This window comes from Balaenoptera borealis (genome assembly GCF_965194805.1).
Source record: "Balaenoptera borealis genome assembly, chromosome: 8".
NCBI classification, from domain to species: domain Eukaryota; kingdom Metazoa; phylum Chordata; class Mammalia; order Artiodactyla; family Balaenopteridae; genus Balaenoptera; species Balaenoptera borealis.
In genome coordinates, this window is record NC_138865.1 from 116,601,527 (window position 1) to 116,628,835 (window position 27,309).

At 50.2% G+C, this 27,309-nt stretch overlaps 2 protein-coding genes across 4 annotated transcripts in view; both read left to right on the forward strand.

The window, feature by feature from the left end:
* GPR107 (G protein-coupled receptor 107) overlaps positions 1-23,512 on the forward strand; it is a 101,546-nt gene extending 78,034 nt beyond the window's left edge. For 2 of the 3 annotated variants that reach the window (XM_082400757.1, XM_082400758.1), the window contains one exon: positions 23,048-23,512. In XM_082400757.1, the coding sequence (XP_082256883.1) occupies positions 23,048-23,337 (290 nt within the window). In that variant the 3' untranslated portion in view covers positions 23,338-23,512. Of the gene's footprint in view, positions 1-20,634; positions 21,318-23,047 lie in introns of those variants that run through there. The other variant, XM_082400760.1, reaches the window with a different exon arrangement.
* A 1,307-nt stretch (positions 23,513-24,819) lies between these two features.
* The window catches only part of NCS1 (neuronal calcium sensor 1), a 41,316-nt gene continuing 38,826 nt past the window's right edge, over positions 24,820-27,309 (forward strand). The window contains exon 1 of the mRNA XM_082400844.1: positions 24,820-24,938. Within this exon, the coding sequence (XP_082256970.1) occupies positions 24,875-24,938 (64 nt within the window). The 5' untranslated portion in view covers positions 24,820-24,874. The remainder of the gene's footprint in view (positions 24,939-27,309) is intronic.

Consider the following 27,309-nt stretch of genomic DNA (forward strand, 5'->3'; position numbering starts at 1 on the left):
GGTGAGGGGTGCCAGCGGGCCAGCTGAACTGCTCCCCTCCATCAGCTTTCGTTTCCTCCTCACCCGTTACAAATGTGGCCATCCGGGCTGACTACCTGTGAGCTTCGCGGGCCGAGGACCCTGCATCTCCAGTGCCGCTCAGGGTCAGGAAGGCCTGTGCCAGTGGGTCCGACCACAGCTCACTCGCCTTCTGGTTTCTCTAACGAGCCAGAAGAGCAGACCAAGTGGGCAGCGGACAGCTGACCCAGATGTACCTGCTGAGAGCGGCCGACTGCCACTGGGACCCTGTGGAGTCCTCCCGACGCCCACGTGGGCTCCTTCCCTGTGGCAGCCGCCTTCGGGCGCCCTGCCCTTCCCCAGGGATCTGGCAGGTCGCCCTGCCCTTCCCCAGGGATCTGGCAGGTCGGCAGGTTGAGAGCTGCGCGGTCCCTCAGGCTACTCGACAGTGAGGCTGGTAAGTGGGGTGAGAAAGTGCTGACTTTCTTCCCGCAGATCTGCGCCCGAGCTGCGTGCACAACGGGCACCCCCGAGCATGCATCCAGCCCTAGAGCTGGCCTGGCCCCCACCACGCGGGGAGAAGCTGCCTCAGCGGTTTGGGGGCTGGATTTTAGGGGGTCAGTGTGCCCCTTGCAAGAGCTGCACCCTGCACCGCTCCTTCCCAGTTTGCCAGGGTTGCTGACTTTCATAAAAAACAAGGAATCTGCTCATGGAAACATCTGCAGAACCAACCGAGCTTAACTCTTGTTTATGCACTTAACACGTGTCTCATTCAGGGCCCGGGCTATAGGCTGCAAGCCTCACCGAGGGCTGAAAGCACTCCTCAACACACTAGTATTTGCAGGACCACAGCGTAAAATGATGTGAGCCTGGCTTCCACCGCGTGATGGGAGAGCAATAAGGGGGGGTGCATGGGGGAGAGTTGAGCACGTAACTGCCTCCCCTCCTTCCTCCCACTCTTTCCATTTTAACTGGCCCCTTCGCATCGGCAGTACGGCTTGGTCAAGTTTTTTTCCCATTAAAAAAAACAAATCTCCCTAGGCCAAGCTGCAGCCCCTGCCCCCCACTTACAGGGCGAACTTCTCAGGTCTGCCTCTTTCCCCTCCAGTACCCCCAACTCACTGTGGTCTGGGTTCCACCGGCCAAAGTCTCCCGCAGCCTCTAGGGCTTCGTTATTACCTGCCGTGACTGTAGCAGCCTGTGGCACAGTGGGACCCCTCCCCTTTCACCCTTGGCCACATCACCTTGCATCCACTGCCTCCCTCCTCGGAATTCCACGCCAGCCAGGTTAGACTTCCGGTAGTTTTCCTTCTCTCTGCAGCTGCTTGGCCACAGTCGGCTTCCTGTGCCCAGCCCGTCGGTGTTGGGCTCCTCGGCACTGCCCCAGCTCTCTTCTTCTGCTCTCTGACACCCAGGATCGTATTCCCAGCCTAGAACTGTCCTGAGCTGCTAATGGTTTATCCAGCTGCCTCCTGGACTGTTTTGTTTTTGTTTTTTTGGCCGCACCGCGTGGCATGCGGGATCTTAATTCCCTGACCAGGGATCAAACCCGTGACCCCTGCAGTGGAAGCGTGGAGTCTTAGCCACTGGCCCGCCAGGGAAGTCCCTGGACTGTTTCAAAGGCACTTCAAAGCTACACTTGCAAAATGAAATTAGCACGTCCCCTCCCCAATCCTAGTAAATGTGATCCAGGCCAAAAACTTGGGCCTTATCCTTGGCACTTCCCTTTCCCCCACCCCATCCCAGTCCTGTGGCTCAAGCCTACCCATTTCTCTCTCCCCACTGCCACTAGCCAGGCCAGCCACACTCACCCGTAACCTGGATTACAACATCAGCTGCTGCCTTGCAGCTGGTGGCCTGACCTCCAGTCTTGCCCCACTCCCAGCCTTTGCCACGCCTCGGCCGAGTGCCTGCCTACTGTGCTAAGCATAGAGGTGCAAAAGCAAGCAAGGAGGATGCATGGTCCATATACAGAAATCAACTATTTCTATATGCTTGCAATGAACAGTCCAAAAGATGAAATTAAAGCATTGCCATTTACAATAGCATCAAAAAGAATAAAACACATAAATTTAACAGAAGAAGTATAAAATTAATATTCTGAAAACAAAAACACTGAAAGAAAGACAATCTAAGTAAATAGAAAGCCATCTCATATTCATGGATCAGGAAACAATATTGTTAAAGATGACAATACTCCCCAAATTGATCTCCAAATTCAGTGCAATCCCTACCCAAATCCCAGCTGGTTTCTTTGCAGAAATTCACAAACTGATCTTAAAATTCATATGCAAGTGCAAGGGATCTGGAATAGCCAGAACAATCTTGAAAAAGAGGGACAAAGCTGATGGATTCCCCCTTCTCAATTTCAAAACTTACTAAAACACTGTAGTGATCAAGAGAATGTGATAGTGATAGAATTATAAATGTATAGCTCAATGAGATAAAATAGAAAGCCCTGAAATAAACCCATATATCTATGGTCAGTTGATTTTTGGCAACTGTTCCAAAACCATTCAATCTGGAAAGAATTTTTTTTTTTTCCAACCAATGCTGCTAAGGACAACTGGACATCCACATGCAAAAAGTAAGTTTGTAGCCCTACCTCACACCATATACCAAAATTACCTCAAAATGAACCATACACTTAAAGCTATAAAACTCTTAGAAGAAAACACAGGAGTAAATCTTTATGACCTTGTATTATTAGGCAATGGTTTCTTAGATACGACACCAAAGACAAGCAATAAAGAAAAAAGATAAACTGGAGTTGATGAAAATTAAAACTTTTGTGCTTCAAAGGACATCATCAAGAAAGTGAAAAGACAACCCAAATACTTGCAAACCGTATATCTGAGAATGGTCTTGTCTCCAGGATATATGAAGAACTCTTACAACTCAATAAAAAGTTAACCCATTTTTTAAATGGGCAAAGGATCTGAATAGGTGTTTCACTTAGCATAATAATATCAAGGTTCATCTGTGATATGTATCAGAATTTCATTCCTTTTTAAGGCTGAACAATATTCCATTTTATGTATATATAGACATACCGTATTTTGTTTATCCATTCATCCATTGATGAGTACTTGGATTGCTTCCACTTTTTGGTTATGGTGAGCAGTGCTGCTGTGAACATGGGTGTACAAATATCTATTCAAGTCTCTGTTTTCAACTCTTTTGAGTACATACCCAGAAGTGGATTGCTGGATCATATGGTAGTTTTGTATTTAAATTTTGGAGGAACTGCCATACCATTTTCCACAGCAGGTGCACCATTTTACATTCCCACTAGCAGTGCACAAGGATTCCAGTTTCTCCACAAGTGTTCTTTGCCAACACTTGTTATTTTGTAGGTTATTTTGGTTTTATCATAGCCATCATAGTGGCTGTGATTTGGTATCTCATTGTGGCCTTGATTTGCATGTCTCTCAAGAATAGCGATGTTGAGCATCTTTTCTGTGCTTCTTGGCCATTTGTTTATCTTCTTCAGAGAAATGTCCATTCAAGTTCTTGGCTCATTTTAGTTTTAGTTTTAGTTATGGTAAAATATACATAAATTTATCATCTTAACCATTTTTAACTGTACGGTTCAGTCGTGTTAAATACATTCACATTGTTCTGCAGCCAATCTCCAGAACTCTTTACATCTTGCAAAACTGAAACTCTACACCCATTAAACCACAACTCCTTATTCTCCCCTACCCCACAAATCCCTAGCACCCCCCATTCTACTTTGTCTATGAATCTGACTACTCTAGACACCTCGTATAAATGGAATCACACAGTATTTGTCTTATGTGACTGGCCTATTTCACTTAGCGTCGTGTCCTCAAAGTTCCCTTTGCCCATTTTTGGATTGGGTTTTTTTTGTTGTTGAGTTGTAGGAGTTCTTTATATACCCTGGATACTAATCTTTTATCAGATATATGGTTTGCAGTATTTTCTCCCACTCTGTGGGTTGAATTTTTGCTCTTGATAGCGTCCTTTGCTGCACAAAATTGTAAAATTTTGATTAAGTCCAATTTATTTATTTTGTTGCCAAGAAATCACTGCCAAATCCAATGCCATGAAGCTTTTATTTTTTTTCTAAGAGTTTTAGGTCTTACATTAGGTCTTTGATCCATTTTGAGTTCATTTTTGTATATAGTGTAAGGATGAGGGTCCAGCTTCATTCTCTTGCGTGTGGATATCCAGTTTTCCCAGTACCGTTAGTTGACAAGACTGTCATTACCCCATTGAAATGGTCTTGGCATCTGAATAGCCATTTCTATAAAGAAGATAGACAGATGGCCAGCAAGCACCTGAAAAGACTTTCAACATCCAGAGAAAAGTGAATCAAAATTAGTGAGATACTACTTCACACTACTAGGGTAGCTATAATAAAAAATATATAATAACAAGTGTTGGTGAGGATATGGAGAAATTGGAATCCTTACACACTTGCTGATGGGAATGTATAAAATGCAACTGCTTTGGAAAAGTTTGGCCGTTCCTCCGAAGACGACGTGTAGAGTTACCATGTGACTCAGCAATTCCACTCTTAGGTACACAGCCAAGAGAAATGAAAACACAGGTCCATGTAAAAACATGGATACAAATATCCATAGAAGCATTACTCCTGATAGCCTAAAATTGGAAATAATCCAAATGTCCATCACTGATGAATGGATAAATAAAAGTGGTCTATCTATACAAAGGAATATTATTCAGCAATAAAAAAACATGAAGTACTGATACATGTTACGACATGGATGAAACTTGACAACATTTTGCTAAATGAAAGAAAACACAAAGGCCGCATATTGTACGATTCCATGTATATAATATGTCCAGAATAGGTAAGTCTGTAGAGACAGAAAGTAGATTAGTGGTTGCCAGGGGCTGGGGGAGGGGGGTTGCCAGGGGTGACTGCTAAAGAGTGAGTTTTGCTGTTGTTTTTAATTTTTATTGGAGTATAGTTGATTTGCAATGTTGTGTTAGTTTCAGGTGTACAGCAAAGTGAAGCAGTTATACATATACATATATCCACTCTTTTTTTTTAGAAGAGTTTTTTTTTTTTTGAAGTGATGAAAATGTTCTAAAATTTTGGTGATGGTTGTACAACACTATGAATATACTAAAAACCATTAAATGTACAGTTTACATGTGTGAATTGTATGGTATGTGAATCATAGCTAACAAAAGCTGTTAAAAAAATAGTGATCCAAACTGAGAGGTGTCTGTGGGAGCACAGAGCCTGTGCACCCAATGCTGGGAAGGTCAAGGAGGGCTTCATGGAGGAAGTACCATTTTGTATGGATTAGTTCAATGAAGCAGGCGGTGATGGAAAGGTGTTTGGGTGGGGGGAGTGGCATGTGCTAAGGTCAGTGATGAGATCCTGGCACATTGGGACGAATCCAGTAGAGCTGGAATCATGAGTGGGAAAGTCAGGAGCAGAGAGGGATGAGACTAGAAAAGCAGATGTGGGCTATATCAGGAGGCCCTCTGCTAAGGAGGCTGGCCTTTACCACGAAGGCAGTGGGAAGGCACTGGCAAGTTTTAACAGGGAAGTGATATGGTCAGACTGCACCCTGATCAGCCAGCATGCTGGTAATTACAACACAAAGGAGTGATGTGGGGGACATCGCCTGGCTGCTTCTCGCACTTTTATCTCCTCTATCCCAAACTGGACCTCAGAATTCTCAGGCCTGTGTTTTGGAGGAGACTGACCCCATACTCCTAGCTCTAGGGTTGAACCTCAAGTGATTGAAACTGATCAGCACATCCCTTGTCTCCCCACCGCACTACATTGATTGGTTGGCAGGATTGGGGTGGGGAGGAAGTGGGTCACTTTCAGCAAGATGTGAACACCAAGTGGGACGCCTAAACTGCCGCCTGCAGCAAGTTGGAGAGCCTTCCTGAGAATGGCCCCAACACTGAGGATGCAGAGCCAGAAATGGAGAGAGGAAACCCAGATCCTCTCATAACCTATAAGCCGGGATCAAGCCTTGCCTGAAGGCAGATACTGCCGGACTCCTGAGTTACATGAGTCAAAGTTCCCTTTATGCTCTAGCCAGTTTAGGTCAGGTTTTCTGTTACTATAAAGTGCTCCAGCAGATAGACACTCTGACAGAAGGGACGCACAAGGGATCAGGAAGCCCTGAGGAACCTTTGCAGTCTCCCTGGAAGGTTCTGGAAGGCTCCCTGGAAAATGTTGGGGCAGAATTCTGAGACGAGAAGGGGGTAGTTAGCAGAGGTGGAAGGGCTGTCATGGGAGGGGAGGGGATGGTTTATACACAGTGTCCTTCCTGAGAATCTGCTAATGACGTTCATGCATCACCGATGCCCTGAGGGCAGGCAGCCAGGTGAGATTTCAGCAACCCTGACCCCAGACCCAACACTGAGCACGAAAGGGGGCCCGCCCAGTTCCACAGACCAGGCAGCCAAGGTGAGGTCCCAGGGGGCAACTGACTTGCGCACGGCCACACAGCAAGTGCCAGACTTGGAGCCCAGCTGTGCTGTATCCTGGGGCGAGTCCTTCCTACCCACCACTCTGGGTTTTGACTGGAAGCAACAAGCCTTCCAGGGCTGAGCCTGGGATAAAAGCTGATTTTGTTGGTTTTGAGAGAAAACTTGTTTACCCCTTCTGGAATTCACATGTGGGCTCCTTTGCCCACCCTGCATATTGGTGGCCCCGACTATTGTGGCTTCTGCCTTTTCCTGGTCCAGGCCTCATAAAACCCATTAGAGGGTGGCCTCATTGATTTTCAGTCCTGTTTAACCTCCCGGTTATGAGTCTCTCCAGGCCCCTATGAACCACTCTTAGCACAGAGCAGCCAGAGGCCGGGTGATTCAGACAGAATTATTAACAAGGCTGTATTTACTTCTCTGGAGGGAACTGCTGGGAAACCTGGCCATGCAACAGAGCGGGGGAGAACCTAGGGCCACACGGGCAGTAAGGGGCCAAGTCATCACAGGGCCTCCCCCACCCCACGGCCTGCACTGGCTCCCACGGCCTTCCAGGCTCAGGGTCCATCCTCACCCTTGGAGACAAGCTGGCCCTTAAATCACCCCCAGGCCACCAGCCTGTTTGGAAGGAGCCAAAAGCTATGCCTCTCTTTCCTCTGGTTTGTTGTTTTCAGTCTGGCCCCAGGCCCCAGGCCCCGAGGGGCACTCTGTCACCTGCAGGGCCCTGCTGTCAGCTTGCTGTTGGCAGGTGTCCTTCAGATGGAGTGGGGCAGAGAACCACAAGAAGCAGGAACTGCTGGGCGGGGCAGGAAGGCGAGAGAGGCTGAACTCCTCGGACCGTCAGGTCGTATCTGCCCTTCCCGCCCCCAGCCTGGGAGCCACTTGGGACTTGGGTCAGGTGTGTTGCTGGATGGGCTCTCAGAGTGGGAGCGAGGTGGGGGAAGGACGTCCCCTCTCCAGCCCGCAGCCCATACTTAACCTGTTGTGGGGCGAGAGGGGGCGTGTGGCAGTGCCAGCTCTAGAAGCATTTCACAGTCAGGAGGAGCAGAGGCCATTCTTTTATAAATGAAGGCGCAGAGAGATGGGGGCTGGGGAGTCCAGGAAAGACACTTCTAGAACTCCTCCAAACTTTCAGCCCTGTGCCCTCACCTACCAGAGGAGCTTTTCCTACATCCTAATTTACAGCATTCTGCCTCTTTATTCCCAGGATCCACACGAAGACCCCGTCTGAGTCCCCCGCAGTGGGTTGGGCTTCGAAGGGCGGGCAGGGATCCCACACTGGGCATGGAGCCCTGGGTCAGGCACACTTGGCCAGCAGTCAGTGAGGGAGCGTGAATTTCTCTGGGCTGGGGGAGTGGGTGTGTGGTCTGCACGTCAGTATGTTAGTGATGGCCCAGCGGCCGTTGAGAATGAGGGCTTGATTTTATTTTTTAATATTTATTTATTTAGTTGGCTGCACCGGGTCTTAGTTGCGGCATGTGGGATCTTTAGTTGCAGCATGTGGGATCTAGTTCCCTGACCGGGGGGTCGAACCCGGGCCCCCTGCATTGGGAGTTTGGAGTCTTAACCACTGGACCACGAGGGAAGTCCTGACAGGGCTTTAAAGATGCACAGTTGATGGTTGTCCACTGTTTGCTGGACCCAGGGGGTGCTGTCAGGCTCCCTCCGCAAAACTTCAGAGGCCGAGCAGGTGAAGCCCTTCAGGCCCCCCAGAGCTGTTAGGAGGAAGAGGCTTTGCAGACTTACCCATGCAGCAGTAAGTAGCCCCAAATCATGTGGACACCCTGCCTTCTGCCAGCGTTGGTGAGCTGTGAAACCAAGCGGTTAATGTGAAGATGGGTCTCAGCAGACCACACATCTCTTTATACTCAGATTTCAGGGTGTTTTTGCACCACATAGTGAACTCACAGGCTGGGGATCAGGCAAGCCTGACTTGAATCCCTATGGCTGGTCAGCAGCTGTGTGACCCAGGCCCAGCTCCTCAACCTCTCTGGGCCTGGCTGCCTAATTCATAGCATCCTGCAAAGGCTCAGTGAGCTGGTGCTCAGGAAGCACTTGGCACACAGCAAGGGCACAGTGAGTGGTAGCTGCTGCTGTTACTGTGGACTTGCTCTTCACTAAGTTCAAGTCTGAAAGCAAGAGAAGCTGAAGGACTCCAAGAGAAGGCAAGGCGTCCCACTTGAATGCTGGTCAGCTCTGCTGCTTCAAGACTGAACCCCAGCTTGGAACTGTTACAACACACAATGTCCCAACTGGAAAGAACCTTGAAGCCCCTCATTGTACAGACGGGGAAACGGAGGTCCAGAGAGTGAGAGCAGTTGTCCAAGTCTGTACCAGAAGGAGGTTAGTGGACCTGGAGCCCAGGACAGTGGCGTGGAGCCCAGGACAGTGGCCTGGGCATGATTGTATTCATTGCATGGCTGACCTCAAGGAGACAGATAGACTTAACGTCATGGTCAAAGAGGAGTCAAGGGGCTGAAGGGTCACCACCCATGTTCATCAGTGTTGTCTGAGCTTCCACTGTGGGTTGGGCCCTGGCCAGGCAGCAGTGACAAGACACATGGAGTCCTGCCCTCATGGGGTGCTGGGGTGGCTCAGAGATAACAGACATATGGGCCCGGGAGCCTGGGAGAGCTGGGCCGGGCCCCAGCAGCCGTCAGGGCGTCTCCTAGGAACCAACCCTTGGATCTGCCCAGAAGAGACCATATTCTGGCTCCTAACTCTGGCTCTGGCACTCCCTGGGATGAGGAGGGGCTGGGCCTGGCTTGGAAACCAGCAGACATCTCTCTGATGAGCTGGGGGGCGGGTGGTGTGCGGCTACCCAGTACCCAGGGTGGTCATGGGCTCCAGGGCTTGGGCCTCCCAGAGAGCTGCTCCTCTTCCCCACTCCTGAGCACGTCTGAGCTTGACCCTGGGAGAGCCCACTGGTCCCTGGGGAGGGGGTCCAGCACCCACCCCTCAGAGAGAAGCAAGCCTCTGTCTTCCTCTCTCCTGTCTGCAAGTTGGGCACATTGGACTTGGGGGCTTCAAATACTGGCTACCAGCTTTGAGGATTCTCGAATTCTGTGGTCACCGGTATTTGGGGTGTCTGTCCAGCTCCCGTTTCCGGAGGGTGGACCTCTGAAGCTGGCATTGTGTGACCTAACCTCGTTGGCCAGGGCTGGTTGGACCAGGCAAACACCTGACTCATGTGAGCCAATCAGATCCTGTCCCCAGGACTGGGCTTTGTGACTCACCTGCCGGTCTGGTGGGCAGGTGACCTGGAGGGATTGTAAGGCCGAGCTGGGGCAGGAGGCACAGGGGAAGCTGTCTGCAAAGGCAGAAACTGCCCCCAGGAAGCAGGGTCCTGGGCATCATGTACTGGATTGTGCCCCACTGCACCCCATTCCTCCCCAACATTCATTCCCCATTCTTCTGGAAAAAACACCCAATTTACTTTGGAGGGAGACTCCCCCCACTCCTCCACTAGGATCAACCTTGGGGAAGCTGTCCACCGAGCTGCCCTGCCCACCCCCATCCAGGGTAGTCCCCGGACCCCCGTGTGGTGTGGCCCATCACACAGTCTCCCTCGGGACTGGATTTTGGGCAAAGGGCTGCAGAGAAGGAGGAAGAGCCCAGAGCCCATCTCATCCTGAAGACACTGTCTCCTTGCCTCTGCCAGTAGATCCCACATCCCGGAGATTCCTGGGTCCTGCCCCTCCCCAGCCCGTCCTCCAGCTGTTCCATCAGTCCCCTGAGCACTTCTGTGCGTACACACATTGCCAGTTCTGCTGCTGGTAGCCGGCTTTGGTCTCTGTTGCGGGCCACCGGGAGCCGGGATGTCGGGGAGGAACCGGCACTGTCCCAGGGCTGCCCCCTGGCTCCTCCTGACCTTCTAATAAATCCCCCTTTCGCTTCGGCTGGGTCAGGGGCAAGCATGGGTTCCCTGACCCTCCCCCAGACCCAGAGCATAAGCCTTAGTGGGATTGGCAAGGACAGGGGAACACTAGCCGACAGCCTGTTCCCCTTTGCTTCTGCATGGGGCTTGGGGCAGCCGGAGTGTGTGTGTGTGTGTGTGTGTTTGTGTGTGTGTGTGGCCAGCTGCCCACTTGTGAGAAGCGCCTCACTCGAGACCCTCACGGAAGGCTTCCCTGGGAAGGTGAGGTTTAGAGAAGGTACATCTCCCAAGCTCACCGGGCAGAGAGACTTTGAGGACCAGAACACTGCTTGTTAATGGTGGGTGGGCGTGATGGTCATGGACTCAGGAACAAAGAGATCCCTTCTCACTTCCCCAGGCGCCTGTGTCCCCAGGCCGATGGGTTTTGCACCTGCTTCTCATTCACAGACCCACTCGCTCAGCTGCTCCCTGTGATATCCGCTCCTTCTGCGATGGGGAAGCCCCACCATCAAGGCCCATAAGCAGCCCTGTGAGGCAGCAGGCTCCCCAGGGCACCACGATCCCAACTTACAAGTGGGGAGACCGAGGCTCAGGAGGCCCCATGCCTGACCCTAGGACCAGCCCTCACAATCTGGGTTCAGGGTCCTTTCCACAGATGATGTCTTTTTTTTTTTTTTTTAACATCTTTATTAGAGTATAATTGCTTTACAATGGTGTGTTAGTTTCTGCTGTATAAAAAAATGAATCAGCTATACATGTACATATATCCCAAGATCTCCTCCCTCTTGCATCTCCCTCCCACCCTCCCTATCCCACCCCTCTAGGTGGTCACAAAGCACCGAGCTGATCTCCCTGTGCTATGCGGCTGCTTCCCACTAGCTATCTGTTTTACATTTGGTAGTGTATATATGTCCATGCCACTCTCTCGCTTCGTCCCAGCTTACCCTTCCCCCTCTCCGTGTCCTCAAGTCCATTCTCTATGTCTGCATCTTTATTCCTGTCCTGCCCCTATGTTCTTCAGAACCTTTTTTTTTTTTTTTTAGATTCCATGTATATGTGTTAGCATACAGTATTTGTTTTTCTCCTTCTGACTTACTTCACTCTGTATGACAGACTCTAGGTCCATCCACCTCACTACAAATAACTCAATTTCGTTTCTTTTTATGGCTGAGTAATATTCCATTGTATATATGTGCCACATCTTCTTTATCCATTCATCTGTCGATGGACACTTAGGTTGCTTCCATGTCCTGGCTATTGTAAATAGAGCTGCTATGAACATTGTGGTACATGACTCTTTTTGAATTATGGTTTTCTCAGGGTATATGCCCAGTAGTGGGATTGCTGGGTCGGTATGGTAGTTCTATTTTCAGTTTTTTAAGGAACCTCCATACTGTTCTCCATAGTGGCTGTATCAATTTACATTCCCACCAACAGTGCAAGAGGGTTCTTTTCTCCACACCCTCTCCAGCATTTATTGTTTGTAGATTTTTTGATGATGGCCATTCTGACCGGTGTGAGGTGATACCTCACTGTAGTTTTGATTTGCATTTCTCTAATGATTAGTGATGTTGAGCATCCTTTCATGTATTTGTTGGCAGTCTGTATATCTTCTTTGGAGAAATGTCTATTTAGGTCTTCTGCCCAGTTTTGGATGGGGTTGTTTGTTTTTTCTGATATTGAGCTGCATGAGCTGCTTGTATATTTTTGGAGATTAATCCTTTGTCAGTTGCTTCATTTGCAAATATTTTCTCCCATTCTGAGTGTTGTCTTTTCATCTTGTTTATGGTTTCCTTTGCTGTGCAAAAGCTTTGAAGTTTCATTAGGTCCCATTTGTTTATTTTTGTTTTTATTTCCATTTCTCTAGGAGGTGGGTCAAAAAGGATCTTGCTGTGATTTATGTCATAGAGTGTTCTGCCTATGTTTTCCTCTAAGAGTTTTATAGTGTCTGGCCTTACATTTAGGTCTTTAATCCATTTTGAGTTTATTTTTGTGTATGGTGTTAAGGAATGTTCTAATTTCATTCTTTTACATGTAGCTGTCCAGTTTTCCCAGCACCACTTATTGAAGAGGCTGTCTTTTCTCCATTGTATATTCTTGCCTCCTTTATCAAAGATAAGTTGACCATATGTGCGTGGGTTTGTCTCTGGGCTTTCTATCCTGTTCCATTGATCTGTATTTCTGTTTTTGTGCCAGTACCATACTGTCTTGATGACTGTAGCTTTGTAGAATAGTCTGAAGTCAGGAAGCCTGATTCCTCTGGCTCCGTTTTTCTTTCTCAAGATTGCTTTGGCTATTTGGGATCTTTTGTGTTTCCATACAAATTGTGAAATTTTTTGTTCTAGTTCTGTGAAAAATGCCATTGGTAGTTTGATAGGGATTGCATTGAATGTGTAGATTGCTTTGGGTAGTATAGTCATTTTCACAATGTTGATTCTTCCAAGCCAGGAACATGGTATATCTCTCCATCTGTTTGTATCATCTTTAATTTCTTTCATCAGTGTCTTATAGTTTTTGGCATACGGGTCTTTTGTCTCCTTAAGTAGGTTTATTCCTAGGTATTTTATTCTTTTTGTTGCAGTGGTAAATGGGAGAGTTTCCTTAATTTCTCTTTCAGATTTTTCATCATTAGTGGATAGGAATGCAAGAGATTTTCTGTGCATTAATTTTGTATCCTGCAACTTTACCAAATTCATTGATTAGCTCTAGCAGTTTTCTGGTAGCATCTTTAGGATTCTTTATGTATAGTATCATGTCATCTACAAACAGTGACAGTTTTACTTCTTCTTTTCTGATTTGGATTCCTTTTATTTCTTTTTCTTTTCTGATGGCTGTGACTAAAACTTCCAAAACTATGTTGAGTAATAGTGGCGAGAGTGGGCAACCTTGTCTTCTTCCTGATCTTAGTGGAAATGGTTTCAGTTTTTCACCATTGAGAACAATGTTGGCTGTGGGTTTGTCATATATGGCCTTTATGTTGAGTAAGTTCCATCTATGCCTACTTTCTGGAGGGTTTTAATCATAAATGGGTGTTGAATTTTGTCGAAAGCTTTTTCTGCATCTATTGAGATGATATATGGTTTTTCTCCTTCAATTTGTTAATATGGTTTATCACATTGATTGATTTGCATATACTGAAGAATTCTTGCATTCCTGGGATAAACCCCATTTGATCATGGTGTATGATCCTTTTTTTTTTTTTTAAACATCTTTATTGAAGTATAATTGCTTCACAATGGTGTGTTAGTTTCTGCTTTATAACAAAGTGAGTCAGCTACACATATACACACATTCCCATATCTCCTCCCTCCTGCATCTCCCTCCCTCCCACCCTCCCCATCCCACCCCCCGAGGCGGTCACAAAGCACTGAGCTGATCTCCCTGTGCTATGCGGCTGCTTCCCACTAGCTATCTATCTATTTTGGCTATTTCCTTTCCCATATTAGGGAAGTTTTCAACTATAATCTCTTCAAATATTTTCTCAGTCCCTTTTTTTTCTCTTCTTCTTCTGTGACCCCTATAATTCGAATGTTGGTGCGTTTAGTGTTGTCCCAGACGTCTCTGAGATTGTCCTCAATTCTTTTCATTCTTTTTTCTTTCTTCTGCTCTGCGGTAGTTATTTCCACTATTTTATCTTGCAGGTCACTTATCCGTTCTTCTGCCTCGGTTATTCTGCTATTGATTCCTTCTAGAGAATTTTTAATTTCATTTATTGTGTTGTTCATCATTGTTTGTTTGCTCTTTAGTTCTTCTAGGTCGTTGTTAAACATTTCTTGTATTTTCTCCATTCTATTTCCAAGATTTTGGATCATCTTTACTATCATTACTCTGAATTCTTTTTCAGGTAGACTGCCTATTTCCTCTTCATTTGTTTGGTCTGGTGGGTTTTTACCTCCTTCATCTGCTGTGTATTTCTCTGTCTTCTCATTTTGCTTAACTTACTGTGTTTGGGGTCTCCTTTTCACAGGCTGCAGGTTCGCATTTCCCGTTGTTTTTGGTGTCTGCTCCCAATGGGTAAGGTTGGTTCAGTGGGTTGTGTAGGATTCCTGGTGGAGGGGACTGGTGTTCTGGTAGATGAGGCTGGATCTTGTCTTTCTGGTTTGCAGGACCACGTCCAGTGGTATGCTTTGGGGTGTCTGTGACCTTATTATGATTTTAGGCAGCCTCTCTGTTAATGGGTGGGGTTGTGTTCCTGTCTTGCTAGTTGTTTGGCATAGGGTGTCCTGCACTATAACTTGCTGATCGTTGAGTGGAGCTGGGTCTTAGCATTGAGATGGAGATCTCTGGGAGAGCTTTTGCCATTTGAAATTACATGGGGCCGGGAGGTCTGTGGTGGACCAATGTCCTGAACTCGGCTCTCCCACCTCAGAGGCTCAGGTCTGACAACTGGCCAGAGCACCAAGACCCTGTCATCCACACAGCTCAGAAGAAAAGGGAAAGAAAGAAAGAGAGAGAGAGAGAGAGGGAGTGAGGGAGGGAGGGAGGGAGAAAGAAAAAAAATAAAATAAAGACATTAAAATAGGTAAAAATTATTAAAAATAAAAAAGTAATAAAGAAAAAAGAGAGAAAGAAAGAAGAGAGCAACCAAACCAAAAAACAAATCCACTAATGATAACCAGCGCTAAAAACTATAGTAAAAAAAAAAAAAAACAGAAAAACAGAAACAGACAGTCAGAACCCTAGAACAAATGACAAAAGCAAAGCTATACAGACAAAATCACACAAAGAAGCATGCACATACACACTCACAAAAAGAGAAAAAGGAAAAAAAAAACCACACACACACACACACACACACACACACACACATATATATATATATATATATATAAGGAAGAGAGCAACCAAATCGATAAATGAATCTACCAATGATAATAAGCTCTAAATACTAAACTAAGATAAACATTAAACCAGAAACAAATTAGATGCAGAAAGCAAACCCCAAGTCTATAGTTGCTCCCAAAGTCCACCGCCTCAATTTTGGGATGATTCGCTGTCTATTCAGGTATTCCACAGGTGCAGGTACATCAAGTTGATTGTGCAGATTTAATCCGCTGCTCCTGAGGCTGCTGGGAGAGGTTTCCCTTTCTCTTCTTTGTTTGCACAGCTCCTGGGGTTCAGCTTTGGATTTGGACCCACCTCTGCATGTAGGTTACCTGAAGGCATCTTTTGGGAAGTCTGAGGTCTTCTGCCAGTGTTCAGTAGGTGTTCTGTGGGAGCTGTTCCACATGTAGATGTAGTTTTGATGTATTTGTGGGGAGGAAGGTGATCTCCACGTCTTACTCCTCCGCCATCTTGAAGACCTGCCCAGCTGTTTTTCTTTTTGTTCTTTTTTTCTCCCGTGAGGATCTCGGCGCTGACCACATCACGTGCTCGGGTCGTCACATGCCTGGGCGCCCCCCCCCCCCCAGATGATGTCATTAAATGATCTCTTTTCCTTTGTCAATAACAATAATTATAATATTATTAAAACCTATATTATTATTCATCAATAATGATAATAGCCAGTCTTTACTAAGGAGTGCTAAGTATTTCCATACATCACTTAATTCTCATAACGATTCTGTGGGGAGGTAGTCTTTTTATTATGCCCACTTTCCAGATATGGAAACTGAGGCTTAAGGAGTTTAAGTAACTTACCTAAGGCCACACAACCAGTAAGCACAGTCTGGCTCCAGGGCCTGTGCTAACCACTGTCCCACTGGCCACTTCCACAGGCCCCTGTAACACAAGGCTGCTGGCCAGAGGGCCTAGTGAGGATGTGACTGTGGTGGGCAGTTGTGATATCATGGATGGAGGACCAGCCCCCGGTCCTCTCTGACCCCAGAGTCCCTGGTCCTCTCCAATCGCCATTTGCCCTGACTGGGTGGTAATTCACTCGGGGTGAATGATGTAGCCTGCCCCACAGGAAAGAAGGATGGGAAAGACCACAGAATTCTTCCCAAGGGAACACGGAGATACACAGTGCTGCCTCTTCCTCCGTGATGACCATGACCCACAGCGCAGTGGTTCATGCCGCTCTCTCCAGCCAAGCCCCTGCCCAACACAACGCTCCAGCAGCCACTGCCCACGGGCTGGAGTCGGCAGCCCACTGCAGCATGTTTTGGCGATGGTGAATCAGCTCAGCTGGACCCAGCCTATGGTCATGCACCTCCCACTGTGGGCCAGGTACCTGCAGGACGTCTGAGATGGGGAGGCAGCTGGCCGCTGGGTGGGCTCTCTCTAGCAGTGCCGACCCTGTGACTATGACAACTAAAGACTCAATGCTTCGCCTCCATCCATTTCACCTCTTCATTACATCATTTCTCCCACAGGAGAACCCATAAAACAGTGGGTTCCTCATGTTTGTGTATTCCACAGGACATCAGTTCTTCAAATGCTATCTGGAGTTAAGGAAAAAACAAGAGTAGAAATACTGAAATAAAACAAATTTCTTTCCTGCAGGATTTCTCAGAGCCTTTATTAGTATGCTAATGTGCCTGACTCTTAGACGGGATATCCCCCCAAAGCATTTGACCAGGGAACCCTTTTCCCCACAGGACATGTGTACCACTGAGACTGGTTTTTCTTCAGGAGATACTGGATTATATACTTTTGATAATCTTTTTATAATTTGGAGAAAAAATATGATTAAAAACTACTTAATTAAAAAACACAGGGACTTCCCTGGCGGTCCAGTGGTTAAGACTCTGTGCCTCCACTGCAGGGGGCACGGGTTCTATCCCTGGTCTGGGAACTAAGATCCTGCATGCCGCACGGTGTGGCCAAAAAAACACACACACACACAATGAAGAACATGGATTTCTTTTTCATCCCACAGTTGGCATCATCCTAGGATTTTTGAAACTTTTTTTTTGTGCTGTTAACGGATCTGTCTCATGTAAGTAGATTTCTGTCCATGCTATAATTTAATACTGTTGGACAGGATTCCACGGTATGGATAATGGAATCCCTCGGTTTTGGATATGTAGGTTGTTTCCATTTTTGTTGTTGTTGTTATAAGTGCTGCTACAGTAACGTCCTTGAAGCTAAACACTTGTATAGAGCTCCAATTGTTGGCTTCGGATAATTTCCTAGAAGTGGAATTGCTGAGTCAGAGAATATGGATATTTACTGCCAAAATGTTCTTCAGAAAGGTTGTACCAACTCAACCTGCCTGGCAGTGGCTGGTTGCCCATTTTCTCACTTCTTTGCCAACACTGGGTTATGGTCACTGACTCTTTTTTCTGTGCTCCTCTGATGAGTTGTCAGGGACAGCTTTTGTGCTGACGGGAGGCTTGCATTTGCTCCATTATCACCTCCTTGAGTCCTTTCCCCATTTTCTATTGAGGGCTCACCGTTTGCTTATTAGCTTAGAAAGCTCTTAATAGGTTTAAGATATTAACTGTTTGTCGTGCGCTTGTGCCCAGCCTTTTTGATGCTTATAAACCCTCCCCTCATGCGAAGACCAGATTCGTCCATGAGATGGGAAATGATTTGCCCAAAGCTACACAGTGCATGAGGAACAGAACGAGGCCTGAACCTGGGCCTCAGGATGCATGCTCCACGCTGGGGATTCAGTGGGTCCCCTCCTCCTCCTCCCCACACTGGGCCAAATTCCAGCACACCCCTCCCCCCACTCCTAGCAGCTGGCTGTACCTGGGCAGCCCCCATTCGCATCCACCTGACAGATGGAACGATGGAACAGAAAGGACTTCCTCGGGACACACCTCCTTAAATCACATAAAGTGCTGCAAACCCCAGGACCAGGTGCCGTTGGGTGTAGGTGCACACTAGGGGGGCATGAGGTCACCTGTGGGACCCCGGGAAGGCTCTGTGGAGGTGATGCTTAAATGGAGACTAGAAGGGACGTCCAAGACAGCACTGTCTGTTAGGAATAGAATGTGGCCACAGGTGGAAGTTTATATTTTCTAGTAGGTTCATTTAAAAAAAACTAAAAGAAACAGATGGAATTAATTTTAATAGTATATTTCACCCATTATAGCCAAAATATTATCGGTTCAATGTGTAATCAAATATATTAATGAGATAGTTTTCATTCTTTTTATTTTGTATGACCCTTCGAAATCCAGTGTGTACTTTGTGCAGAGAGCACGTCTCCATCGGATCGGCCACGTCTCAGGTGCTCAGTGGCTGCAGGTGTGGGAGGGGTTTCCGTGTTGGAGCTTGAAGGTCTAGGCGGTCACTGCAATGTGGGAGGGGGTGGGAGGGCAGCCCCAGCGGGGTAACAACTTGTTAGGGGGACCAAGAGATGAGGCAGGAGACGGTGGCTTTGAGAAAGGGCAGTGGCTGGATTAGACCTGTTGTGGAGTGGGGAGGAGTGGAGAAAAGCGTTACGCCTTGAGGCCTATTTAGGCAGTGAAATCCAGTGGACCAGGTTGATGGATCTAGAGAGGGGGATTCCTGGGGAGAGGGAGGAGCCTAAGATGATTCAGATTTCTGGCTGGAGCCACTGAGTATGGGGGGGTGCCATTTGCCCAAGGGGAGAAGATTCTTTTTGGGAGGGAGGTGATAAGTTATGTTTCTGTCGTGATGAGTCTGAGATGCTAGTGGGACGTCCAAATGGACACACCCCATAAGGCACTGGATACGTGGGCTGAGACTTGGAAGAGATCAGGATGGAGCTGTTGATCAGGCAGAAGAGGTAACCGACACCCAGGATGCAGTGACCTGGGGGAATCTTTAATCCAGACTCTGCCCACCACATGTGTGTCATTTCTCCCCCCACCTCCCACGAGCTTTCTGGAAGAACTACCAAGCAAGCATCTGGGGTCACTCTCCCAGGTGAGCTTATAACACAAGGGATGGGACTCTCAGCTGAATGGCGAGAGAGGGGGACCAGATGCTGTGTTAAAATGCAGATTCCCAGGCCATGATGCCACCTCCTTCAGATTCACCACGTCTGGAAAGGGGCTGGGTGTCCAGGTCATCCACAAGCTCTAGCAGCTGACTCAGGAAGGTGTATTCCTGGGGCTACTGGCAGCTGAGCAAAATGATTTATCAAACATTTTTCTTACTCAAAAGCAATGCATTTAGTTGTAGAAAACAGTCTATATAAGACACAGAGGAGATTCTGGAAATTAGGTAGTGATAATGGCTGCAGAACCTAGTGAATATACTAAAACTACTGAATTATATACTTTAAAGTGGTAAATTTATGTTATGTGAATTACATCCCAATTTTTTTTTTTTTTTTCCACTGAGCGGCTTGCTGGATCTTAGTTCTCCGACCAGGGATTGAACCCAGGGCCACGGCAGTGAAAGCACTGAGTCCTAACCATAGGACCGCCAAGGAAGTCCCATCCCAATTTTTTAAAACACAAGGAAAAACACAGATGAGAGAAGAAAATAAAATGACATAATCCTACATATCCTGGTAGCAACTGCTGTAACACCCTGGAGGTATACCCTTCAGACTGCTTTCTACATAGGTATATGGAGCTAATTCGATTATTCTGTGCGCACTGGTTTATGACCTGCTCCTTGCCGGGCTCTCCCCTTCCCCTCTACCCCCTCCACCAGGGATCCTTTACGTCCCTTCCTCTCTCTCATCCCCCCAACCCCCATCTAATCAGTTGCCACTCAAACTCCCTGGCTTTTCACCGGCCTCTGGGCTTCCACTCTGTCCCCTCCAATCCACAGCAGCCAGAAGGGGCCTCTGAAAGTGGGAATCTGGTCGTGAAACCCTGGCTTGAAGCCTGGCTGCACGTTTTTCTTCACCTTAAACACCAAACTCTTGTGGCAGAAAGACCCAGAACCAGTGCTCTCAGAACAACCCGGGCATCAGAGAGTGGATCTGAGCGCTTAGTCCGGGGTGGCTCGGGATAAGGTATTTGGATGTTGGCAGGGACCCTTTGGGCTGAAATCCAGGTCAGGAAAGAGGGTAAGGCTGGCCCCAAGGCCCAGCACCTTCCCACATGCTCTCCCCACGTCATGGGGGCCCGGAACACTCTGCCCAGCCTTGCCCGACCAGCTCCTGTATATCTATATGGTCCCTTAGTGACCTTATCCTGTCGCAGGGCTTTAAATTCCATCTTTGCCAGGATGACTCCCCAGCTGATCCCTACAGCCTGGACCTGTCCCTGAACTCCAGGCGCCTGTATCACCTGCCTCTCCGGCATCTCCACTTGGATGTCTAATAAGCCTCCCATACCTCACACGTCCACAACTGGACTCCTGCTCTTTCCGCCTGCAAACCTGGCCACTCCCCACGGTAGCAAATGGAAACCATTCTCCCAGTGGCTCAGGTCAAAATCCTTGGCCTTGATTCCCTTCTTTCTTTGTCTCACACCCCTACCCAATCCATTCAGGTATCCTGCCGTCTCTGCCTTCAAAATATAACCGAGCCTAACCAGTTCTCTCTATGTCCTCACTGCCACGCTGGACCCGGCCACCCCCGCCCCAGCTGATGATGCTGTGACCTCCCAAGGGTCCCTGTTTCCCCCCCACCTGCCTGGAGTCAGTGTGCAGCAGCCCAGGGACCCGGCTGAGTACCAACAGATCCGAGTCTGACCGCATCTCCCATCTCTGCCTCACTCTCTAAGCCCCACCTTGCTGCGCCCCTGCCAGGCCACACACAGGCCACCAGGCTCCACTGCAGGGCATCCCCCTCCTTCAGGTCCTTGTTCAGAAAGCACCTCTTCAGTGAGGGCTCCCTGCCAGTAAACATCTCACAGCTCCCACCCCAGCACCTGCCATCCGCCTTCCCTGCCTTATTGTTATATTTCACCTCTGACATTATATATTTTACTCATGAATTTTGTTTATGTTTATATCACTCTGCCCTCATTAACTGTACACTCCACAACAGCAGGAGTTTCGTCTCTATCCTGCGGGCCCGGCACATAGTAGGTGCTCAGTAACTATTTGCTGAATGACGGAGTGAATCTGTGAAGCCCGCAGGAAGCTCCCCGCCCCCACAGGAGTTTCTGTGTATGGTTCGCATCCTTTCGTGGAGTTTGTCACCAGTGTGATTTGGGGACCAATGTGGGGCAGACAGGGGAGGGGGAGGTCCCTGAGCCCCCTGAGGAAATGGACCACGTTGGTCACGGTGGTGTCCCCAGCGCTCAGCACAGTGCCTGACATGTAGACAGTGGGCAAGAAATACAGGAGGAGCACCTGGATTTGGGGCTTTAATTGCTACCGCTGTCGCTGTCGTCCCAACTAGGCCTTGGTCCCCTTGCTGGCTCCCCCTCCTCCCAGGCAGGACGCTCAGGCTGGGCTGGCCAGCTCTAAACCCCTCACCGTGGGTCCCTCCCTACTTTCCATTCCTAGCCAGTCCTCATGGTTGGGACATCCTGTTCCCAAGTTTAAACCAGGTCCCTCCAACTGTGGGTCCAGCTCTTGGGGTCCGTACCCTCCTCACTTCCTTGACAGAATGAGCTCTAGCAGGCCAGCAAGTGTAGCCCTCTCTGAAGGCTTCCTGGGGCCGGGACCTCGACCCAGGCAAGGCCTTCAGGGGAAACGCTGGAATGGGGCGCGTCTGGAGGGAGGAGAAGGCATTTGGGGGTTGAGAAGCAGGGTTTCTGTCTCCCCCGTTCCTCCGGGCTTCCCGGATCCCCTGAGGTCTGAACACTGTGCCAAAGTGGGGACAAAAAGAGACCCTGCCCACCACCTCATCCCTGCGGCCCTGAGGAGGGCAGCCTCTTCCTGCCATGCTCTGTCCACCCCCAGGCCCCCAGCACCAGTGTCCTTCCTCCCTCAGCCCTTCACTCATTCACAGAGGTTTGCTGAGTGGCCACTGCAAGTCAGGTGCCTTCTAGGTGCTGGAGATACAACTACAAATAAGAAAGAATCCCTGCCCTCGGGGGGCTCATGCTCTAGCTGAGGAGACAGCAAAACACAACGAAAAAATCTGCTAATGAAATCTGTGATATTGTTTGTTCTTCTTTCTCTAGTTCCTTTAGGTGTAAGGTTAGATTGTTTATTTGAGATTTTTCTTGTTTCTTGAGGTAGGCTTGTATAGCTATAAACTTCCCTCTTAGAACTGCTTTTGCTGCATCCCATAGGTTTTGGATCGTAGTGTTTTCATTGTCATTTGTCTCTAGGTATTTTTTGATTTCCTCTTTGATTTCTTCAGTGATCTCTTGGTTATTTAGTAACGTATTGTTTAGCCTCCATGTGTTTGTGTTTTTTACATTTTTTTCCCTGTAATTCATTTCTAATCTCATAGCATTGTGGTCAGAAAAGATGCTTGATATGATTCCAATTTTCTTAAACTTACTGAGGCTTGATTTGTGACCCAAGATGTGATCTATCCTGGAGAATGTTCCGTGCGCACTTGAGAATAAAGTGTAATCTGCTGTTTTTGGATGGAATGTCCTATAAATATCAATTAAATCTATCTGGTCTGTTGTATCATTGAAAACTCGTGTTTCCTTATTAATTTTCTGTTTGGATGATCTGTCCATTGGTGTAAGTGAGGTGTTAAAGTCCCCCACTATTATTGTGTTACTGTCGATTTCCTCTTTTATAGCTGTTAGCAGTTGCCTTATGTATTGAGGTGCTCCTATGTTGGGTGCATATATATTTATAATTGTTATATCTTCTTCTTGGATTGATCCCTTGATCATTATGTAGTGTCCTTCCTTGTCTCTTGTAACATTCTTTATTTTAAAGTCTATTTTATCTGATATGAGTATTGCTACTCAGCTTTCTTTTGATTTCCATTTGCATGGAATACCTTTTTCCATCCCCTCACTTTCAGTCTGTATGTGTCCCTAGGTCTGAAGTGGGTGAAAACCATAATTCAAAAAGACACATGCACCCCAATGTTCATTGCAGCACTACTTACGATAGCCAGGTCATGGAAGCAACCTAAATGCCCATCGACAGACGAATGGATAAAGAAGATGTGGTACATATATACAATGGAATATTACTCAGCCATAAAAAGGAACGAAATTGGGTCATTTGTTGAGACGTGGATGGATCTAGAGACTGTCATACAGAGTGAAGTAAGTCAGAAAGAGAAAAACAAATATCGTATATTAACGCATGTATGTGGAACCTAGAAAAATGGTACAGATGAACCGGTTTGCAGGGCAGAAGTTGAGACTGATGTAGAGAACAAACGTATGGACACCAAGAGGGGAAAGCCGCGGGGGGTAGGGATGGTGGTGGGATGAATTGGGCGATTGGGATTGACATGTATACACTGATGTGTATAAAATGGATGACTAATAAGAACCTGCTGTATAAAAAAATAAATAAAATTAAATTAAAAAAAAAGAAATCTGTGATAGTTGCTAAAGAGAAAAACGATAAAGCTCAGAGGGGGACAGAAGAGGTCCCAACATGTTCACATTGGAGATGGGGTGGCCCTGGAAGCCCACGTAGACTCTCTCCCTCACCGTACACTTACCCCACCCCCCATCCCTTGCCTCTGTCCATCCAGGTGGAGCCCTGGCCACTGGTCTGGGCCACGGCTCCTGCCCAGAGCGCCCCTCCACACTGAGGCCAGAGAAGCAGAGAAAGCAGATCTGGCCCTGTTACCTCCTTGCTTAAATCGCAGAGGCCCAGCTCCTTGGGGCGAGCGCAGGCCTGTCCCCGCTGGTCCTTGCCCTTCTCTCTGGCCTCACATCATACCCCGGGCTGTGCGTGGAGTCCCGTGCACGGAGAGGAGCCCTCCCTGGGGTTCAGGCCTCCTTCCCTCCTCCAGGTTTTCTGGGCCTTGAACACGTTCCCAACCACCCTCCCTCCCTCCCCCCGGGCTTGGAGGTCACCTTCCCCAGGCCGCGGTAGGTGCACCCCCTTCCCCCCCCCCACGCCTCCCCCCCCGCCACCACATGTGACATCCTGCAGAGCCGTGTCCTCCCCTCCCGCCCCCGCCCCATCAGGGCTGGGACCGCGCCTGGCCTGCTCCCTGGCTTCCCCAGCGCCCAAGAAATCCGTGTCGAATGAATGAATTTCGCCAAGCCGAGCCTCAGCCTCATTCACGTCAGATCTTCCGGGCCCTCCCCCGCCCGGCTCCGCCCTAGGGTGGGGGGGGCCGGAGCGCCGCGGGTCGCCGCGAGGGAGGTGGAGGGGGTGACCTCGCCCTCCCACCCGGGGACCGATGAGGCCGGGGGCGCCCCTCTGCGAGCTTGGCTTGGCGCTCGCGGGGTCGCCGTTCCGCGGGCGCAGGCCCGGCCGGGCGGGTGCGGGGCGGGAGGTGGCGCCGGGCGCTGAGTGGCGGCTCCGGGTCCACCCCTGGCGCGCCGGTGCGGGCGGGAGGCGGGAGGCGGGGAGCGCAGGGGCGGCGGCGAGAGGGAGCGCAGCAGCGAGCATGTGCCGCGGAGCTCAGTAACCAGGGACGACCGCGGCGACACCGCGGCCGCGTCGGCGCCCAGCCCAGCGCAGCTCCGCGCCGCGGCGCCCGGAGAGGGCGGCGGCCGGACGGCCCGGGCCTGCCCAGCGGCTGCCCCGCGCCCCGGGCCCCTCGCCGCGAGCTGCAAACAAAGGCGCGGCCCCGGCCCGCCGGCCCCCCGCGCACCCCGCCCCGGCCCAGCCACTGCCGCTGGGCGCCCCGACGGGGTCCGGCCCGGGGCGCGGGGGCCGCGGCCGCCGAGGATGGGGAAATCCAACAGCAAGTTGAAGCCTGAAGTTGTGGAGGAGCTGACCAGGAAAACCTACTGTGAGTGCGCGCGCCGGGACCCCCGCCCAGCGCTCCCGGGCGCTGCCTCCGCCCCCTCGCGCCCCTCCCCCCACGCGCGGTCACCACCCCCACCCCACCCCCCGCCCCGCGTCCGCTCGGGGCCCGCTCTCCGCTCCCCACGACGCCGCCAGCCTGCCTCGGCCATCCGCTGCCCTGCACCCGCCCCGGGCCCCTCGGAAGCTCCCGGCCGCGCCCCCAGCCCTACACCTGGCCCTATTGTTCTAGGACACCCCCCCAACCACGCGCACCCGGGACATGTGCCGCCTGTCCGCGTGCGCGGGGCCACCCCCGGGCCCGGAGGGAAGCCCCCAGCGCCCCCCCCGGCCCCCCTCCCTGCAGAGCTGTCCAAAAGGGCAGGAGTGTGCAAGGGCGAGGGGCGGAGATGGGGCGCCTGCTTGCGAGGTGGCTCCGGCTGCGCGGAGCCGACTGGCACGAGCGCAGCGGGGCGGGTGATTCATGCATCACGATGCCGCCGCCACTGCCGCTGCCGCCGCCGCCGCCGCCGCCGCCGCCGCCGCCGCCGCCGCTGCTGCTGCGAGGTTGGCCTGTCGCCCCCTCGCTGGCCCTGATCATGTGTGGTGGGGTGGCGAGACTTGTCAGAGAGCTCATGGCAGCGGCAGCGGTGAAGGGTCCTGGGCGCCCTCTTGGCTGCAGGGTTTATAGGCTGAATTCTCCTCTGGCCCTGATTGCACCCTCCCAGCTTCTATCTGTATCTGCCAAGCTGGCAAATGGGTTTCTACAGCCCTGGGTGATCTGGTCCATCTCATCTTTTAACCGTCTGGGGCACCCCTGAGAGGAGGGTCTGTCAATTTCAGATTTCTCTAGATTTGTCCCAGTGTGTCTCTCTCCACGTGCCCAACTTCGCAACTCTCCGGTCACCTCACCTCTCCAGTTTCTCTGTACCAGACTTCTCCCTTCCCTGCAAGCCTCTTGGAGATGTCCCAGCATGCCAAGGGTTAATGGCACTGGGTCCTGACCACACGGTCTTTCTTTTAGGGTCTTTCTTTTGGGGGATCGGAGGAGGACTGCTGAGTGGTCTGGAAGGGCTTCTGCCTGGGGATCTGACTTGGAACGGGGCAGGGGCTCTGGGCTTGGGTTGGGATTCTGAGCCCGTACCTGGGCGGCTGCGTGGGTCTAGCCGCTCTGTGCCCTCCCTGGACGGAGGCAGATTGACCGCCACCTCCACGCGTTGATGGAGGCTTGGGAGGCAGCTTGTGATGGTGCATTGCACAACCTCTGCTCGCCCCTCCCCCCACTCCATTGGTCTTCTGGGCACGTTTGCAGGTCTGTCCAAGCCCACACTTCAGCTCCATGCCCCTCGCCCCCATGTGCTGGGATTGAAGGGGTCTTTCCTGAGTGGGTGCTAGCCCACTGGGAGGTACTGGCCCCTCTCCAGTGGAATTCTGCAGCAAGGCACTCACATCCCGGTAGCTGCTCCTTGAAGGGCTGAGGCCCTGAGGACCAGGGACTCCGTCCTTGCTGCTCTTACCTTCTTTCCAAGGTGGGTAGGTGGCCCTTCCCAGTTTGGCTGCTGTTTTGTGAGATTTGCTGGGCCTTCCTTCAGGCTCTGTCCAGCTGCGGCCCGTCGCTGTCAGCAGGCAGGCTGCACACGGGGCTTCCCGGGCCCCTGGGCTTGGGGAGGCAGAGGGTCCAGTGGGTTTCAAAGGAGGGGTGAGCTTGGGCTGCACCGGGGTATCTCCATCACCTGCGAGCTGAGTGAAACCAGGTTTCCTGCTTCTGGAGCACATCACGCACCAAGCTCCTTGCCTCCCTAACGCGTTCAATCCTCACAGTAATTCCGGGACCCAGGTTCCCAGGGCCCGTCAGCAGGCGGCGCCAGGACTCGAACTCAGGCCTTTCTGGCCCCCAAGTTAAGCCCCTTGAGAGACCTCAGAGCTCACGCTGAGAAATCCGGAGGGGCTTTTCTTCTGTGTGTCCCTTTCCGATTTCTAAGCCCATGATGGTGGCCTCTGGGTTGGGAAGGCACCTGGGGCGGTCATTTTGTCCATCGCCCTCTCTCTGGGCAGATCTGTCAACTTTGGGAGAAGATGAGTCAACAAGGCCTTGTTAGGAATCAGGCCCATGGTGCTGGGCTGGGCCGGGCTATTTTAAAAGGCCTTTGGAGACCTGGAACAGTTTCGATGAGGGAGAGAGTGAGCCGGGTACTTTTCCTCTAGGGCTCTTATTGGGTTTGGGCTGATGGAGGTCGTGGTGGGCTCATGGGACTCCTTTCTGTCTCCCTTGCTGATGTCGGCTCCCTCAGGGCAGGCCCTTCCCTGCTGGGTTGCGTTGGCACTTAGTAGGGCCACAGGTATCTGTTGAATGAAATTCTCCCGGCAGGAACAGCAGG